General features: G+C 33.6%; 2 protein-coding genes across 2 annotated transcripts; both read right to left on the bottom strand.

Moving 5' to 3' along the window:
* Positions 1-867: 867 nt before the first annotated feature.
* Positions 868-6373, bottom strand: LOC144552456 (serine carboxypeptidase 1-like). The gene is made up of 9 exons (XM_078300436.1): positions 6279-6373; positions 5506-5843; positions 5250-5357; positions 4690-4955; positions 2127-2384; positions 1692-1804; positions 1383-1469; positions 1164-1269; positions 868-1060 (listed from the first exon to the last, which is right to left on the bottom strand). Exons 1-9 carry the CDS (start codon positions 6371-6373, stop codon positions 881-883), a joined length of 1551 nt encoding a protein of 516 aa, XP_078156562.1. The 3' UTR covers positions 868-880.
* Positions 6374-7488: 1115 nt separating this feature from the next.
* LOC144552455 (serine carboxypeptidase 1-like) lies at positions 7489-19814 on the bottom strand. Its single transcript, XM_078300435.1, has 10 exons — positions 19301-19814; positions 18990-19186; positions 10343-10769; positions 10071-10178; positions 9522-9787; positions 8898-9155; positions 8435-8544; positions 8140-8226; positions 7927-8032; positions 7489-7774 (listed from the first exon to the last, which is right to left on the bottom strand). The coding sequence occupies exons 1-10, from the start codon at positions 19812-19814 to the stop codon at positions 7610-7612; spliced, it is 2238 nt and encodes a 745-aa protein (XP_078156561.1). The 3' UTR covers positions 7489-7609.
* Positions 19815-20188: the final 374 nt, after the last annotated feature.

The following is a 20188-nucleotide window of genomic DNA, read 5'->3' as shown; positions in this document are numbered from 1 at the left end:
TTTCTAAATTTTATGCTCTTTTAAGCCTCTGCACATGCAATTGAATCCTCTGGCACACTTCCCTTGCAACAGTAAGAAGTCTTCTTCTGCTTCATTCTAATGCAATGGAGAGTGTGTAATTCGCAAACATCGCAGATCTTTCTACCTCTCTAAATATATCTTGTCTGTGCTGAATACTTTAAGATGCAGAGTTTTGTGTACAGTCTGCTCTCAATATGTGGAGTTTTGTCACAAAAAGAGGGCAGCTACTCATACGGCTGGGTCCCTATTGAATGTTTTCTTGTATCTGGTTGCTGGTTTGAATTACTAAAATTCTTTGCTGTTTTTGCTACTGATTTTGGGTACCAGTTAACTTTAGCTAGGTAGTTCTCATTCTGAGATGCATTTGATTCTGTCATTTTGTTCTGGAAAATCTATGTTCTTTTCACAATGAGAGAGAGATTCTTGGAATATGCCCTTTTTAACTTAAGATGATATTTTGCTTCATTCTTGTCTCTTTTACCATCAGACGGTGGCTCAAGAGGCAAATGAGCTACAAATGTGTAGTTTAGCTAACAGCTTAATTGAAGGTACTCCTCTGTTAGAAAAAAATTAATGATTGACAGATACTCTGCTCTATCTCTCTTTTTATTTTGTATATATATTTCACTTTTATAATGAAATGAAAAAAAATTCCTTCGAAAAATTGAACAATATCAATGTCATGTATTGAGCAATAAAATTTAACTCATGGGTGATCCCAGATTTTTGTATATAACAAAAAAAATTCTAGTCTATTATGTACCTACCGATAAATGAGCGGTGCCTTATTAATGACCTGCTCAGAAAAACACATAATTAATACAAGACCAAGACAAATCTGGTCGTGTGAATTACTTAATTAATGCTCAATTTTGATCATATCTTTAGGAATTAATGGTGTTTCTGGTAGAGGTTTTCCTTCAAGGAAATAAGTGATGACAGTAAATGCTCTCAGCGGCTGGTTCGATGGAACCATGTGCCCGGCCCCTCTAACTGTCACTAGGGACAAACCTCCATACTCTTCAACAAAGCCTCCAAGCTTCAAGTAACACAGATCACATTAATTATCTAAGCAACTTGCAGTTTTCTTTCTATAATTAGTTTATTTTAATAAGCAATTGATGTTCTTTTATATAAACTACCTGATCATTGCAGTTCCATGGCCCCCATGGTTTCTTGACAGGAAGTTGCATGGCCTTGACAGCTTTTTTTGTATTGGTGATTGGCACGACACTATCTATATCACCACTGAAACAGCATAAATAGATAGAAAAAGGTTATGATTCGACTCCATTTGGAAACTCTTTCTAGCTAATTAGAATAATGATAATAAATCAGAAGTAAATATGAAATAAAAGTACCTGTACAGCATTACTCGGAGTCCCTTTGTAACGATTTTCTTAATGGTCGGAACAGTGTTGTTTGATCTTAAAGTGTATACTAAGTTACTACAAGAAGGAACACAAAAATTTTGTCATAAAATTAGAATAAACGATGAGAAAATGCAAATGTAATAAAGTTATATGTTGTTTGAGGCCCTCAAATTGAGTCTGAATCTGTGGTATTTCTCTAGCAACCAAATTAAACTCTCTACCATGCATGAAGATTATCAAAAATGGTGAAAAGAACTGAAAGTATTGAAACTTAGGCAAATTTCTAGTATATATTACTCATTGCATGGTGCCCATTTAATCTTCCGATTAACATGAAAAGCCCTCTTCACCTCTGGAAGGTTCATGTAATGTACAACAAAATCATCGATGCATGGATCGATGCCTTGCTCCTGCACAAAATTAACCCATGCATTATATATAAATTATTATCTTAATTCTTCCTCTATTATGTGATAACGTAGTAAAGACAATGACAATAACTATGCACAAAAATATTCTAGTCGAAAGTATGTAACTTTTAATATATAGCAAATAACCAGATATATTTCTTTTATTATTTACCAAAAAGAATAGATAAGTCATGATCAACGATGATTTTTATTGTCTTTTATTATTTGGAATTAAAAGATGCAAATCCAGATCAAATTATGCTTTGGAGGTATATAAAAGAATGATTTAAATGTGTATATAACCAAGCACTGATCATTTTACCGTTTCATCCGATTTTCTAGGTGAACCGTCAGGGGCCGTTAAGCAAATTGGTGCATAGATATTGTAGTTATCCAAGTCTCCAGTAAAGGCTTTTATTCTAGAAGATAAACATGCTAGGGTAAAATTATCAGTACGGTAGAATATTTCACAGTCCTTTTTAACCGCCTCATAAGCCTCCTCTGTGATGAAATCACGATTCCAAAGAAATTCATCTTGGTCTCGACGAGTTTGTAGCCTATTAACATATGGATTGCCTATCTGAAAGAAAAAAAAAATGAAAAATAACTCATAATAAAAATTGCTCCTTGGGCATGAAAAGTTTCAAAATTTGGATACCAAACCATTAATATTAGGATGCAAACATTGTTGAAAGTAGTAAACTTAATTAATTGGTCAATTAGTTAAATGATTAATTGGAGTGAATGTATATGGATTTTCTACATAGATTAAATGTTTAGGTTTTCTAGAGTCATGCATTATGCTAGGTTGTGCAATTCATTCGTTTGGTATTTGTGTAATTAATATTTAATGATATTTATGTTCTAGGTATTCAAAGGGCATCATGTAGCCTATAAACTGAGATGTTGTAATCTATAATTTGTAAGAGAGTAAAATAATATTTGATAATATAAGTTATTTTTTTGTCATGGAGTGTTATCTCTTCCACTATTAAATATTTCAAGTTCATCAATACTAACAAATTTGTATCAGAGTCTGGTGAGATAGAAGATGGTGCAACCATGGAGAAGAAGAAAAACAAAGGAAAAAAAAGGACATGCGAAGAGGGATTTCCATATGGTACTCATGGAAAAAGAGAAAGAAGCACAAATTGCTTGAAGAAGAGTTGGAAGCAAAGGCAATGCTATAAGGAAAGAAACCAAGCAGCGGTGATCAAGGTTGATGTCGAGGTCACAACAGTCATGGAGGTCGCAGTTATAGTTGCGATAGAGGTCGCAGTCGTGATCAATGATCGTTCCAAATCAAGGCCATTGTTGGTGCTCATGGTTTGTGGAACATCATCAAGAGTGGGATTTAAGAACCTAAAGATGATAACAAACTCACGGTAGGCGAGTTAAATGCTTTGAAAAGTAAGAATGGAAATCAAAGCGCGCTAAGTATCATTTATCAAGGGTTGGATGACGACATGTTCAAGAAGATTGTCAATGAGACGAGTTCTAAGGATGCATGGAAAATTCTTAGATTTGTGGTGGTGGTAGTTTATAAAGTGAACAAGGTGCAGCTTCAAACTCTAATGGTTGAGTTTGAGTCGATTGTGATGAAGGAGAGTGAGTTCGTTGAAGACTGTTTTACTAGAGTGTTGGTCGTGGAAGATGTGAGAGGTCGAGGTGAGGTCCAAGGTGAGGCGTAGTGCACTATCGGGAATATGATCGTGGGTGTAACTCGATAAGCGACTAATTATGATTTGATCACGGGAGCCCAAAGTGCAACAACACGGGTTGCAGATGTGGTGGATAATGTGATCAATGTTCGAGTGGGAGTTATCAGTTATGTGATGGTGCAAGGGCTCATTGCTGAAGCAAGTCATATGGAGAAATGACTACGAGGATATTTGATAGGTGATTCAAGTATGATTATCATGGAAATAATAAGTAGCACGGAGAAATGACTATGAAAATACTTGATGATCAAGAATGATGATGAGCATACGACTTCATTGATGTAAACTCGGCCCACGGCAATAATCGAGTTTGAGGAAGAGGCCTTGATAGATTGAAAAAGAAAAAAAAATAAAAGTCATTTGGTTTTTTACCATATATTGAGGATGGAAAATAATTAAGTTTAAGGAGAGATGTTAGAAATAGTAAACTTAATTAATTGGTCAATGTATTTGAGCTTTTTTTTATATATAAATTAAATGTTTACGTTTTCTAGAATGAAGTTAGGTTGTGCAATTCATGCACTTGGTATTTGTGTCATGTTCAATAACATTTATATTCTAGGGTATCTAAAGAACACCATGTAGCCTATAAATTGAGATGTTGTCATTTGTAATTTGTAAGAGTAACAAAATATTGATAATAGAAGTTAAATTTCTTTCACTTTTAAATATATTAAGTCCATATCAAATACTAACAAATAAGTTCATCATAATAATATATTAAAACATGATACTCGCAGTTTTAGTAATATATGAATGCTTGCAGTAAGCATTCTCTAGTTGTAGGAATAATTGATCAAAGAAATATCAATTATTTTTTGAAATAACTTGTAACTTGGCAGTGGCTGCCAAGGTTATGTTAATACCTCAGTAACACTAAATACTTACACACGAACGTTAGTCTATCTTATCCTAGCTTGCTATGTTTCTATGCACTTAACACTTGCAACATCTCTCTCCAACTTACAACCTGAATCTCTAGAAACGCACCATAATTTATAGAAATATCAATTATTACTATTACCCAAATTTATAGAAAAGCAAACAGATGGACTTCACTTGAAACATGCTTTATTAATTCTAAATTAAACCTGCCAGTATGTAAAACTAGGGGATAGTTACTGACAAGATCGTCTGAAAAAGATGCAACTTAAAATTACTCACCGCAGCACCTTTAAGGTTAATGATAGTTGTATTTTTCAGTGCATTCTTGCTTAGAATGAGGTCGGCCAGCTGAGGAATATAGTGACCGGCATAGCTCTCTCCTGCCAAAAACAGTTCACGTTTCTTGTACTGCGGGAATCTTTCAAGCCAATTGAGAAGGAATATATAATTTTCTTTTGCCGTTTGCTTATCTCCATTTACGTGACCAGCTTTTGCCTTTGTAAATCCCACCCCGGCCGGAGACTCCAAAAAGAGGGTGTTAGCCACTGGAAATATATATTTATATGCATATAATTAAGAAACAATTAATGAAAATGGTTTCTGTGATCCAAATTGTAATACTTGTAAAAAATGTCGGCACAATATTGTAAAGGACTCAAACACAATTGATTACAAAGTGATTGAACTAATTAGATATAACTGCATAAAGGATTAAATAGAATAGGGAGTCTGTACTAACATGCAAATGATAACCTATTGAGAGAAAATAGGGACTCATCAACATAGGAAAAAAACAAAGAAAAAATTATGGACAAAAAATAGGAGTTTTTAAGTCTTGCCATTGTTCCAGGCATATTTGAATCTTGAAAGAGTTTTCCCATCGGCATTCACTCGAAATGGGCCGACTTCCTCCATAGCTCCATAACCCAGTGATGAGCATCCTGGTCCTGTCATGATATCACTAAGAAAAATTAAGGTCATGATATCACTAAGAATAATTTCTTCATAGTAACTCATTAAATAAAATGGCCAGCAAACCCTTTCCAAGTTGCATTAACAAAGAAAGAGAATCGTGTTATTAAGATGTATACACACCTCCGTTAAACCAGACAATAAGCGGTTTGCTCGAAGAATTCTTAGGGGACTCCGCAAGATAGTAGAACAATTCCCTACCCTCCGCCTTGTTTACCGTAATGTAGCCGGCGTACTGTGCAAAATCTACTCCTTTTGGTTGGCCCGGCAATGATTTAATCTTGTCTGCCCTCCTAAGAGCTCGTTGAGCCTTAGCCGAAAGGAGGGTGGCAACTTCCAATTGCTCGGTATCTTTGTCAATTACTGCTGCTGAATCAAATACCACATCAGCTTCAAAAGTTTGCCGAGGCGACCAAATGATTTTCTGGAGGCATTGAGCTTCATTAAGTGCCTCATTTTTACTGAAAAATGCACAAAAGCTAATGGTGATAAGTAGCAAGATTATGCCTAGAAGTTTCATTTTATTGCTTGTCTTCTCCTAGGAATTTTTTGGCATGATTGCATCTCTATTTATAGATGTGAACAGAGTTTTCCTTTATTTAGAGAAATAAACAGAGACCTTTCAAGATAACTGGTACCTAAAGAAAGCTTGTGGATAGCAAGTAACTGACCCCCATTCATTTTCAAAGTTCTGATACTTCGATACGATTTTACTCTATATAGTTTAGACTAAATACTACGAATACTATAAAATTGACCCCCACATTTTTTTTTGTGAAAACTTTCCATGATTGAACCCCATACGAAACTTCTGAGGTTTTACCCCCATAACTTTTTCCATCTATCTGCCTCCACCCTTCCGAAGTAACCAAACTTTCTGGGTTACATTTGCAAACCAATTGCAGTTGTCGTTTCCTATGTCTGTGTCTGCTGCTATAGTTGTGAATGGCATCACAACTATAGCACACAACCTGATCCATCCGATTCGCATCATACGCATATGATGGAGCACGATGGACTTCAGAGGGGTCTTTGAGTTTCGTGTGAAATTTGAAATGAACGGTTCATATTGCTTTTCATAGTATGGAATGACACAGGCAGGTAGATTTGGACAATTCATTTAACACTTTTAATGTGCCCAAAAACCCGCTAACTAGTTATTTCCCGAGAGACAGGAAATCATGATATCAAGAGATATTGACAAGATATCAAATGACATCAATTTTGCTTCTTTTTTTCTTAAATACATTGCTTGTTAGCCAAATTAACTGATGTCCTAGTGTTGTTATACATTTGCACTTATAGTTTACTAATAACGCAATTATGTACATTATTTTAGCTTTTAATTTTTGACAGAACTCAAAATAGGTAGGGTTATGGTTCGTGAAAAGATTTTCACAAATGATAAATCCAAAATTGTTTCTTATTGCCCTTGTGATATATAATCTGCCGTTTAACTCAAAATGGCAAAAACAAACAACATTTGTTCATGCATTGAGCAATTCTTCTAAATTTTACTCTTGGGTGATCAAGGATTGGCAATATTTATACACAAAGATTGACATGATTGTGGGTGAGTAGCAATATTTCATAACTTTTTTTTTTCTTTTTGAAGCCTGTGGACATGCAATTAAATCTCTCACTCACTTCCCTTAAGATGCAGTGTAAAGTGCGTAATTTGCGAACATCTGCAGATCTTTCTGCCCCTCCAAATATATATAAATCTTGTTTGGGCTGAATAACATAAGATCCACAGCTCAGCTGATTAAAGTTTTGCAGTTTTGTTCTCAATGTGTGAAGTTTTATCACAAAAACATAGCTGCTGCTCATAAAGGTGGGTCCACCTAAGCTATTGATGGTTTGCTTTTTTTATTACTGGTTTTGTGTACCAATTAACTTTAGCTAGGTAGTTTTAGTTCTGGGCTGCTGCATTTGGTTCTGTCATTGTGTGTTCCGCAAGATGTACGTCGTTTGTATCATTTACTTCTAACTTTTAAGTTAAGATGACATTCTATGCCACTTTCTTTTCTCAGACAGAAATTTTAAACTAATATGTTTGTAAATATAAAGTTCCCGCGAGTTAACACGTACTTCACATCTGCTCAAATTAATCTACACATGTTAAAAAATTATTGCACCATGGAAAGAGGTTTTTAGATTACATAAATGAACAAAACTAATTGTAAGATGAAGATACCAATCTCATATTGTGAATTAATTTCCGAATCTAATCAAATCTTGGGACCCACGGTGAATTTGGTAGAGATTTTCCTTCAAGGAAATTAGAGAACATGTAGAATGCTCTCATTGGCTGGTTCGAGGGAACCTGGTGTCCCGCCCCTCTTACTGTTGCAAATGTCAGACCTGCATACTCTACCACAAAGCCACCAACCTTCAAAATAACAAACAGAGTATATTTTAAATATCTTTTCCAGAAATTTACTTTGTGCTTGAGTCCACCTTAATAAAATAATTTTTTAATCAAACTCTTATAATAATTTTGTTGTTTAATTATAATAAGCATGAAACGTTTTATGTAACTACCTGACCATCGCAGTCCCATGGTCTCCATGGTTTCTTGATAGGAAGTTGCATATCCTTGACAGATTTTTTGGTAGTTGTGACTGGCACGACGCTATCTATATCACCACTGTGACAACCCATAAAAAAAACCATACAGCTTATAGTATCATTTGTAAAACTTCATTTCAGAAATTAGGATAATAGAAACAAATAAGTATTAAGGTATAGAAGTACCTGTACAGCATTACTCGTAGTCCGTTAGCCACAATTTTCTTAATAGTCGGGACAGTGGTATCAGGTTCCACAGGGTATGTTACATCTCTACAACATAGGCCAAAATAAAAATCATAGTACTGAAATAAAGTAATAAACAAAAATAAAATGCAATATAATATAATGCAATATTATTCAAGAGCATCAATAAGAAATCAAAAGCTCAGTGTTGCAACTTCCTATTAAGAAGACTCAAATCTGATGAAAAGAATGGAAGTAATGAAATTGAGGCAAATTCACAGTGTAGAAGTTCTACCTGCATGCCCACCATGTAATATTTGGGTCGGCGTGAAAAGCCTTCTTCACCTCTGGAAGGTTCATGTAATCTTCAACATAAGTATCAATGCATGGATCTATGCCTATCTCCTGTGTACAAAACACGAGCATCGTATTTATTCATAGTAATGTGACTCTTTTCCATATTTAGCCATATTCATCTAGTGAAAACTTCATAAGGACAGTGGCAGTGAATGTGGAGAATGTGTGATAATAAATATAAGAGATGAGAACTATTGCATTATTTTTTCTTTATTAAAAATAAATAGGTCATGCAGGCAGCATCGAGTTATCAACTGATCAATAAAGACTGTAATAATTTCAGGTTTTCAATTTCTAATTTTTTTAGTTTTCTGTTATATTTACGATGATGTAGATCAAAATATGCTTTGGAGAGCAATAAAAGTAATGGACTTTATGTATTAGTAAGTGTGTCATTTTACCGTTTCATCCGTTTTTTTAAGTGATCCATCAGGGTTCGTATTGCAAACTGGTGCGTAGATATTGTAGGAATCAAACTGTCCAAGGTTACTTTTGTTTCTGGCAGCTTCACATGCTACCGTGAAATTATCGGTTTGGTAGTATATTTCACAGTCCCTTTTAATCACCTCATAACCTTCGTCTGTGATGAATTCACGACGCCAGTAGTACTCATCTTGTGATCGACGGGTATCTACTTTATCGATATAAGGATTGCCTATCTGTAAAAGAAAACAAAAATGAATTATTCTGATTGCCACTTTAAATATATACTTCATATGAATATAGGAAGTTTCTCTTTAGATACAAAAAAGTTCCAAAACTTATTACCAAATTACTAAGATAGTGATGCAAATAAGATCCTTATAGTATACCCAATAAAATATGTACCTCGCAGTTTTAGTCATATATTGGAGCATGTACCTCACACTCTAGTTATATGTCAATCAAAAATTTTGCTCTCTATTTTATAACTTTTACCAAAAGTTGCAAAAAATAATTAAACAGAGAAGCAAGAAGCTATCTCAAAAGGTGTTTTTAACAACTAACAGGGTCATCTAATTAAGCTGTAAGCAAAATTTACTCACTGCGACACCTTTAAGGTTGATAGAAATTCTATTGTTAAATAATTTTTTGCTTAGAATAAGATCAGCCAGCTGAGGAATATAGTGGCCAGCATAGCTCTCTCCAGCCATGAAGAACGGGCGGTTCTTGTACTGCGGAAACCTTTCAAGCCAATTAAGAAGGAAAGTATATGATTCTTTTGCCGTGAGATCATCTCCATTTATTTGACCATCTTTTGCCTTTGAATATCCCACCCCAGCCGGAGACTCAATGAAGAGGATATTAGCAACTGAAATTCGCACATGTGTTACAATTTCAGAAATATACATGCACATAACCAACTACTAGGTGGTTTCTCTGAGGCAAATGCCAATTTATTTTGGTCTACCATTATTTCGAGAAGTACTTTGGCATGATCATGTTAAAAGAAACCTAACGTCGATGATTACAGAACTGACATATAACTACATAGCTCTTACAAAAAATGATGCAACATTGGAGAGACACATCATTCTCGAAAAAACAAAAAGAAAAAATCATGCAGGAAAAATAGCGAGTTTCTGAAATCTTACATTTGTTCCAGGAATATTTGTTTGTTATAAGAGTTTTTTCATTGTCACTCACTCTAAATGGGCCCACTTCTTCAAATGCTCCATAACCAAGTGACGAGCATCCTGGCCCTGTGTAAACAAAAAGGAAAATTAAGCACTTCAAAGAATAATTTCGTCATAGGCACTCACCAAAAAACATGGCCTAGAATCCTTGCATTGCCAATAACTTAATAATTAAATATTGATCCATGTTTCTTAGATTATAAAGCAAAGATCATATTATGTGTACAAACCTCCATTAAGCCAGAGCACAAGCGGTTTACTCGAGGCATTCTGAGGAGACTCGGTGAGATAATAGAACAATTCCCTTCCTTGTTTGTTTACAGTAATATAACCGGCATATTGTGCAAAAGCTGTACCATTGGGTTGACCCGGGAGTGATACAATCTTGTCGGCCTCCCTAAGCGTACGTTGTGCCTCAGCCGAAAGGGGAGTGACAATTTCATCAGTATCTGTGTCAATTGCTAAAGATGCCTCATATGGGGGGTTAGTTTTGTCAAATTGTCGAGGCGACCAAATAAGTTTATGAAGGGTTTGAGCTTCGTTGAGTGCCTCATTTGAGCTGAATAATGTAAAAGTGCTAATGGAAATGAGGAGCAAAGAGATCCCTATAGCTTTCATCTTCTTCTTCTCTCTAATTGACTTGACAGAGATACCTATCTGTATATAGTTGTGGACCAAGTTTTCCCTTTTTAGAGAACTAATTAAACAGAGAATTTTGAATAAGCCAGCTCCTTAACAATCTCAAACAGATCCAAATATAACTGATCTCTATAGAAAACTCATGGACCATCATGCGTGTCTAGACAATTATGTCATATATGTTTTAATATCTTTTTAAGGAAACACAGGGAGGGAGCAAACCATTTGTGGCTGTCAATTTCCCTCTCAATATTTGCACATCTTGTTGTTATCTATCTTTATTATGTTGATATGAGAGCATCGATCTATTGTCTAAATGATAATATCCTGCAAGGTGTAAATATTTTGATTCAATGAATATACAAAAGGGTATTATTGGCAACCAATTATAGCCCTAAATATAGAAATGATGAGGTGCACCATATAATTTTCCATATAATATTAGTGTTATGACTGAAACCAAGAGTTGTTATGGACTGATCCTACTTTATCTTATATCATGTCTTATTTATTTTTAGGGTATGTTCAGCTGCCAGGCAGGAACGAGAATGGGTTTGAGTTTGGATCCAATTTGAATGGCCGAAAGACTGTGTGTGTGGGAAAAAAAAATTCAATTTGAGTGAATTTTTTTTTTCCACGGAAACAGTTGTGTGCCAAACAGACCCTAATTAGTTAAACCGACTTGACCACCTTTGAATAGTAAAATGAGAGTTCTTGTTGCATATTTAACGACACAGTCACACAGACACGGAGTTGACTCAGAACTATCCTTCGTTTATAACCGCAAATTAAGAATTAATGTGAGAAAAGGTTTACAGGGGTGAAATCAGTAAAAAATGTATATATTGCATTACAACCTTATCTGTACATATACTGATACAACTCATTCATACTTGGACATAAATCCTATATATCAGATCTGATATTCTGTACAAAGAAAATAAGGAAAGTACAGCATATTGTTGCTTTGGTATAATCCAATAATATCCAGTTGGCATAGTTCGCCTAATTACACAAATAGCAGAATCTTCTATAGTTAATAGAATGCAATTGTTGAATCAATAATTTTAGCATGAGAAGATATGGGTTCAAGTTCAACCATGCAATTTTAGCATGAGAAGATGGGTTCAAGTTCAACCATTTAATTTATCAATAATCAATCATTTTAGTTGCAGTTTAAACGTTTCTAATATTCATTAAGTTACGTAATCATGGGCAGAGCTACATACACCCAAGGTACCGAATTTTTTATAAATATCCAAAAAAATAATTAAATTTCAAAAACTAACCAAAGTTGTGCAAGATTTCGAAATCTACCCAAACCGCAAAAGAAAATTTGCAGTTTTAGAATTTCAAAACCACGGTTAAAAAATAAAATAAAATAAACCGCAAAAAAAATTTGCGATTTTAGAATTCCAAAACCACAGTTAAAAAAAACCGCCAAAAAATTTTGCGGTTACAAATTTTTTTTCCATTTTTCAGATTTTTTTATTTAAATAAAAATATTTATAATTTATTTATTTTTGTAATGAAATATTAGAAATATTTAATATATTTCTTTGAAAATAGATGGAATACTATATAAATTGATTTATTAGAAAGACTGCTGCAAATAATCTGAATCAACATTTTTCATGTCGGATTTTTTGCAGCGGTAATAAAAATTAATATATTTCTTTATGTATTATTGGAAAAAAAATAAAAATGCTTGGATTCTCAGTTATTGATCCCAGTTCAAAAGTCAATTCTAAGTAAATAGAGAAAATATTGTCATCTTTCTAGTGCATTTAATTTCTAAAAAGTTGTATCTATTTTTGAAAAAAAACAAAAATTTTAAGCTATTTAATGATTGTTATTAAAAAGAATTCTCAAAATAGATATAACTTTTTATAAATTAAATGTACTAGAAGGATCACAATATTTTTTGTATTACCTAGAAGTGACCTTTAAACCGGGATCAATAACTCAGAATCCAAGCATTTTTATTTTTTTTCAATAACTCATAAAGAAATATATTAATTTTTCTTACACCAGCAAAAAATTCGGCATGAAAAATGTTGATCCGGATTATTTGTAGCAGTCTTTCTAATAAATCAAATTATATATTATTCCATCTATTTTCAAATAAATATATTAAATATTTCTAATATTTCAATAAAAAAATAAATAAATTATAAATATTTCTATTTAAATAAAAATTCTGAAAAATGGAAAAAAAATTTGCGGTTTTTTTTTTAAAACCGTGGTTTTGGAATTCTAAAACCACAAAAAAAAATTTACATTTTTTTTTAAAACCTCAAATTTTTTTGCGGTTTTAGACTGAATTACCGCAAAAATTTTGCGGTTTGAGTAGATTTCGAAATTCTGCGCAACTTTGATTAGTTTTTGAAATTTAATTATTTTTTTGAATATTTATAAGAAATTCGACCAAACGTAGGTAGCCTGAATTTTGAAAAACATTAACAGACTCGTATATAGTTGTTCTCAGCTCTCAGTGAAATCGGCCGAACTACTACAAATTTGGTGGAGTTCTTCATCAATCTATTTCAGAATATAATGATAAGAGGAGGGTAATTATGAAGAGTCCAAAAGGGGACCATAATATAAATGTTACATTTTTTACCTCAACATATTTTTTTCAAAAAAATCGAATTCTGATTTGATTTAGTTGATTCCTAGCAATTTCTTGATATGATTTCATGGTGAACATACTGATTCCGTTTGCAATAAAACTTATTAATAATTAATATACTAAGAAAAAATTTAATAATAATAATAATAATAATAATAATAATAATAATAATAATAATAATAATAATAATAATAATAATAATAATAATAATAATAATATTTTTTGCTTACATTCATGAAAATGATGTAAATGTCCCTGTACGTAATTCTGCTAATTAGAACCAATAATCATGTACCGGTAGAACGCCATCATCAGTCATAAGTCTGCTAATGCGCTGACACGTACCGATGGTTTGTTTAACCATGGAAGTCACCATTATCATGCAATCATACATATTGTCATCTAGAATGACATCCCGCTAATTAAAGGGACTCTTTGGCTAATGGTGGAATAGTGAATTGATGTCAGCTAGTAGACCAAATAAATCAGGTACAGTGAAAAGAGTTCAATACACAGTAATTAAGGTATGAAAGAAGTCAGAGTCAATACTTAGTATCGTTCTGTTACAATGGTGCTTGCATGGAATTCGTATCCTCTGCGTTAATTGAAAAAAGAATCTTTTGAGTTAATGTATCTGGACCGTCCGATATACTTTAAGATTCGTGCAGATTATATCCACACTAATATTAAAGTGCCTCTGAATTATAAACTGTGGCCGGATTGATTCTGTTTAAAATCAGGCCGTCCGATATGATTTAAGGTCAATGGTGAAGTAATCACTGGTAACACATGGAGGTGCTATACAATGTAGGCTTTTTTAGGCCTGAGAATGGAAGGGGTACAGAAAAGCTTGAAAATGGTACTATTTGTTTTGGGCCTGACAATGCATTAAAGGCCCATGTTTTAAATAGTAATATTGTTCTTGCAATTTTTACTGAGGATACGGGCCAGATATTTTGGGCCTTTTAATGAAGTTCTACGGCCGCAATTTGATGATCGAATACTTCTCCCATATTTAGCCTAATCAAAATTCACAGAACAAAATAATTGGTGTTAATTTATAACGGACAATTTGAATTTTATTTAAATAATTAAATCCCTTAGATACGTATGGTGATCTGAACTCGCAGTTTGATGGACTATAACATAACATTCTTCTTTTTCAAAAACAAAAAAGAAGAGCAACAATAACATTTCTTATTGCTATATTCGTGCAAATTAATCTAATGAAAATTTATAGAATAGCAACAATAATCTTATTGATATAACGTGCAAATCTAATTAAAATTTTAATGCATGTTTCATGCATAATACTGAAACATGTGCATTCAAAGTATTATCTAAACATGTACTCAAATATCATGCATAAATTTACAAAATTTAATAATAAATAAACGATAGTGCTCCAAGGCACTGGTAGAAATAATTGACTTCTTCAGATGGTTATAGTTTATCTAGAAATTTTATCTTAAGAGGTAAAATTATTTTAACCTTCAAAATTTTACAGAAAATATAAAAGGTAGTTTCTTGAATAAAATTTATAAAAAAAATATATTACTTGTATTTATAAGTTCAGCTTAGACAAAAAAAAAATATCTATGCATGGTTCAGCATAAAGAGAATCGGAATCGGGAGTCGTTCAACAGACATCAGATCAGATTCAGCCAGATCACGATCGTTCGATCTGCATTAAAATTTGTACAAACAACTTTAAAATTCATACAGATCAACTTTGTACGAATATTGATGCACATTAAATTTGCATGAATTTTAATACGAATCAAACGGTTCTAACTCGACCCCATTCCGACATAAACAGCTAAGATAGAATTGGTAAAAGTGCACCAATCACCTTTTGGGACCAATGAGGGCCTACTATTCAGAATTATATGATAGATGGCAAGAGACTAGATGCAACTTTTTGGGGATGCCCAGTAAACTTAACTTCCATCTTTTCAAATGATAAATCCTACCAACATCTTCACCAAAAAGGGATCATATTATATTACCCAATACTGGTCCTTGATTGATGACCACTCTCAATTGTCCAAAGCTTAATCACTTTTCATTTAATGCAATTATTTACAAGGATGTGTTTGATTGGAATTTTAAAATAGTAAGAATAGTAAAACTCACAATTTGTCATAGCTTGTTTTAACTTTTTGTAAGAATAGATTGTTCTAATTAACAAGTTTGATTCTCTATTCTTGCTATTCTAACACAATCAAACACCGAATAACTTGTTCTTAAGAATAGTTTATTCTCAATCCAATCAAACATACCCATAAGTTTGGTTTATATTCGTACCTAGAGGTCATAAGTCTTGTTTTGTAAAAAGAAAAAATAATAATGTCATTGAAATGAGAAATTTAGATATATATGTATCATAGAAACATGATTTATATATTTCTCCATCTAAATTTGAAAATTAGTCATTTCTCGATCTAGACTTACTATTTTATTAATATATCAATTTCTCAATTATACCACTCAAAAATATAATTTAATAAGAAAATGAAAAAAAAAATTAAATGGACATTTTTGCCCCTGCTTCTTTATCTGTCTTATTTAATTTATGTTTGCTTTTTCCATTCATTTTTAGTACCTAATGGCATATCCAGTAATTAAGAAAAAATGGGAATCAATTGACCCAATTATTTTTAACATTTGTGTGTTTATACATGATTTTTAATGATATGGGTACTGTAAATTAACATTTATATTTAGTCTGAAAATTTTGAAAGTTTTTATATAATTAATTCTAATATGTTCTAACATCTGACTCTGCTAATTGGAAATTAATCGCTAATTACAAAATATAAGCGTAAGAATTCAAATATGAGTAAAGTGTATTGAGACAGACACAAGATTTAACGAGGTTCAGTACCAATTTGGTACCTAAGTCCTCCACACACACACTCTCTTTTTTATTTCTTTTTTTTAATGTATATATTACATGAGAGAGAGAAGAATATATAGAGAAAGAGAATAATAATCTTAGAAAGAATCGTCTAAGAAAATCAGGAAACAATCTTCTAAAAATCAAGAAATAAATAACTCAGAAATAAAGGAAATAATCAACCGCCTTCCTTCTTTGGTCTGGCGGTGCAGGTACACGGTCCGTGTATAGGTGTATACCGACTGTGTATACATCTGTTTCAACAGCCTCCCTCAAGTTGGTAGGTAGATATCTACCATACCTAACTTGACAATCGATTCTTCAAAGCATTTTGTCGACACTTCGTTTGTCAACATATCTGCAAGTTGTTCCTCGGATCTCACCAATGAGAATGAGATGATCCTTTCTTCCAAATTCTGCTTGATGAAATTGTTGGGGTTTACGGGGTGCTATAACCAAAAACCCGTTTAGTCTTAAGTTGCGGAATGACCGTAGAACAAAAATTTCTACGGCCAACTTAAGCTCAAGATTAAAAGGGGTATGTCAGGAAACCTTCCAAGGCGGTCCACCTTCAGTATTCCTTTGGCATCAAAACCCAATTTAATCCTTTTACAGATCTACTCCATGATTGATTTCTAAAACTTTAATCTACTTACCAATTAAATAGATTAATATAACATATTTATACCTTGTTTCCAAATCACAGTTGGAATGCAGACCGAGCGAGTAGAGCCTCACCAGGGAAGGAATTGACTCGGAGTATCACACGTGTGATACCTCTATCGGTTATCCACCAGGACTAACCGGAGAGCGGTTTATTTCTTCTGCCAGAAATACCGTAAACCGCGAAATTCTGTAAAAACACTATTCACGGGGAAAAAGACGAAAACTCGTAAACACGAATTTTCGGTTGCTCAGTTTCATCAATATGCAAAACTGACATATCGCTAAATTCGATAAAACACTATTCATCGATCCCGTAAATATACTCCACAACAACCCGCAAGATTATACGTCAAGTACGTATAACTTTCTTTTCTCAACCGAAACACTATTTGGGAGAGAAACCGAGAAAGAGAGAAAATACCGATCCGTTTCGACACGAAACCGGTATGAGTGAATTAGTTATTTAATCCTTTCATGCACCCCTCTATTTATAGCCTCTAAAATGGTGTGAAAAGACCAAAATACCCCTATGACAAGGCATGCCACCTAGGGGGTGAGGTGTCATGTGGATAAGATCGATGACGTGTCATCTGGATAGGATCGATGACATGTCATGCGGATAAGCACGAATCTAAAAAGACCCGAATGCCCTCGGCCCGAATACAAATAATATTCGTATAATTATTCTGAACAATTATATATATTTTTCTTCGGTTGTTTGTTTCGGTATCGATGACGTGTCATCTGGATAGGATCGATGACATGTCATGCGGATAAGGACGAATCTGAAAAGACCCGAATGCCCTCGGCCCGAACACAAATAATATTCGTATAATTATTCTGAACAATTATATATATATTTTTCTTGCAGTTTGTTGTTTCGATAATTTATACAACGTGTCCTACACATTTATAAATTAACCGGTTAACTTTTATACAACGTGTCACACACGTTTATAAATTAACCAATGTTTTTGCTTGTTATTTTTACATAACATTTATAATTTAATTATAACACGTATAATTAATTATAACCATCTTACTATTGATCATAACCAATTTATAATCAATCACAATAAGATTCTCCGATTAACTCCTATATGGTGTGACCCAATAGGATCTGTGTTATGTTGGTAAATAGAGTTAAAACTGTTTTAACTTCTATAATCATGGGTGGCATCTGGCAACACATCATGACCATCCAATTACACAGATGATGCTGTACTGTACAATATCACGATCCAGTAAACAATTTACTTGTGTCTGTTCTTCTGTCTCATAGCTATCAGATCAGTTTCAAGGTAGATGTGTGTCATCCTTGCTAACTGAATCTTTTCTTGATCTTGAGCAGATTATCAAATATAATTACTCTTGTAATTATACTGCTAGCAGATAATCTTACTCTATCAAGGGGCCCAGTGATGCTATAGCTCGTATAGAGATACGAGGGACAAATAGTATTCTTAGTAAACTATCACTTCCTCAGCTAAGCTATACATATGGAAAAGCTACCGTTATGACTGCTTTTTACGGATAGCGGTAGATAACAATCACACATACATATTTCTCAGTGGGAACGATAAATACCTCATACTGTAGAACGTGACACTGAATGAAAACATAAATGACACGAACACAATTCTATTTAATGTTTCATTCGGGGTTTGTCAAATACCATGTTCCTAGAACATGTATCTATGTGATTAAAATGACATCTCGTGTCAGGTGGTTTGTAAAACTTAACCATCTTTTAATCCACATACTAACCTTATCGCGGTAATTAGTGTTCCTGCTAATTACCTTGGTCAGTAACCTTTTAAGAGTATATATCATCTATATTATGGAGTTTCACAATTTCAGTCATGAACTCGAAATGATCCATAAATTCAATAATACTCAAGGCAACAAAATGATATATAAATAAACATTCAATTCATGAACAAAGCTTTATGATAATTTATCGTATTATTGACTTCTAGATTATTACAAACTAACAGAAATGTCTATCAATCTCTATGTGCTTTGTTCTGTCATGATGTACCAGGTTGTGTGCTATCTCAATTGCTGATTTATCACAATAAAGTTGCATTCCTTCTTTCAGCTTAAAGCCTAGCTCGCTCATCAGTTTCCTCAGCCATAGGAGTTCACATAGACCTTTGGACATTCCTCTAAACTCAAGTTCTGCACTTAATAAGGCAGCTATATCCTGCTTCTTACTTCTCCAAATGACAAGGTTTCCTCCCACAAAGGTGAAGTATATAGATGTAGATTTTCAGTCGGTTTTATCTTCAACCCAATCAGAATCTATGTAGCCCCAAATATCAAAGTGTCCATTTTTTCTAAATTGGATACCTTTTTCTGGAGTCTTTTTGAGGTATCTTAGAATTCTTGTCATAGCATCCATATATTGCTCCCTTGGGTCATGCATGAATTGGCTTACCATACTTATAGCATACGCAATGTCGAATCTGGTATGTGATAAATAGATGAGTTTACCTACTAGTTTCTGATAGGCTTCTCGATCGACGGCCGGGTCATCTGAAAGACCTTCAAACTTCAGGTTTTGGACAACAGGTGTATCGTCTGACTTATAGTCTAGAATCCCCACCTCTACAAGTAAGTCAAGTGTATACTTTTGTTGTGATAGAGAGATACCTTTGTTTGAGCGTAGCAGCTCTATTCCCAGGAAGTATTTTAAACAACCCAGATTTTTCATCTCAAACTCCTGTGATAATCTCTGCTCACTATCGTCCCCTATAATTATCATATCATCAACATAGATAATTATAATATTTACCTTGTCTTGATGATGCTTGTAGAACAGAGTATGGTCAGTATCACTTTGAGTGTAGTTGTACTTCTTCATGGCTTTGCAAAAGCGTCCAAACCATACTCGTGGTGACTATTTCAATCCATACATACTTCACTCTAGCTTACATACCAACTTCTCTTGTTCTTGGTGTGTGTATCCTGGTGGAATGTCCATATAGATCTCTTCCTCCAGATGTCCATGCAAGAATGCATTGTTCACATCAAATTGAAGTAGTGGCCAGTCATGATTTGCTGCAAGAGACAATAAGACTCGAACTATGTTAAGTTTTGCAACTGGAGAAAAAGTTTCCTAGAAATCTATTCCATATGTCTGGGTGTACCCCTTCGCAACCAACCTTGCCTTATACCTTTCAACTTTACCTATAGTATCATATTTTACCGAGAACACCCACTCGCACCTAACAGTTT

The sequence above is a fragment of the Carex rostrata genome, chromosome 4, assembly GCF_964058835.1.
Source record: "Carex rostrata chromosome 4, lpCarRost1.2, whole genome shotgun sequence".
Taxonomy (NCBI): Eukaryota; Viridiplantae; Streptophyta; class Magnoliopsida; order Poales; family Cyperaceae; genus Carex; species Carex rostrata.
The sequence above is the reverse complement of the archived record's forward strand: the minus strand, read 5'-3'. Positions and strand labels throughout refer to the sequence as shown.

What these genes read in the sequence shown, in the direction of transcription:
- LOC144552456 (XM_078300436.1), bottom strand. Translation starts at nt 6,373, where the DNA reads ATGCGAATCGGATGGATCAGGTTGTGTGCTATAGTTGTGATGCCATTC. An exon ending in TATTGTCTGGTTTAACGGAG is followed by an intron (nt 5,358 to 5,505) that starts GTGTGTATACAT and finishes ATATCATGACAG; the next exon opens with GACCAGGATGCTCATCACTG. An exon ending in CTAGAAAATCGGATGAAACG is followed by an intron (nt 1,805 to 2,126) that starts GTAAAATGATCA and finishes AATTTTGTGCAG; the next exon opens with GAGCAAGGCATCGATCCATG.
- LOC144552455 (XM_078300435.1), bottom strand. Translation starts at nt 19,814, where the DNA reads ATGAAGAAGTACAACTACACTCAAAGTGATACTGACCATACTCTGTTC. An exon ending in TTGAGATAGCACACAACCTG is followed by an intron (nt 10,770 to 18,989) that starts GTACATCATGAC and finishes AACTATATACAG; the next exon opens with ATAGGTATCTCTGTCAAGTC. An exon ending in CTACGAGTAATGCTGTACAG is followed by an intron (nt 8,033 to 8,139) that starts GTACTTCTATAC and finishes GGGTTGTCACAG; the next exon opens with TGGTGATATAGATAGCGTCG.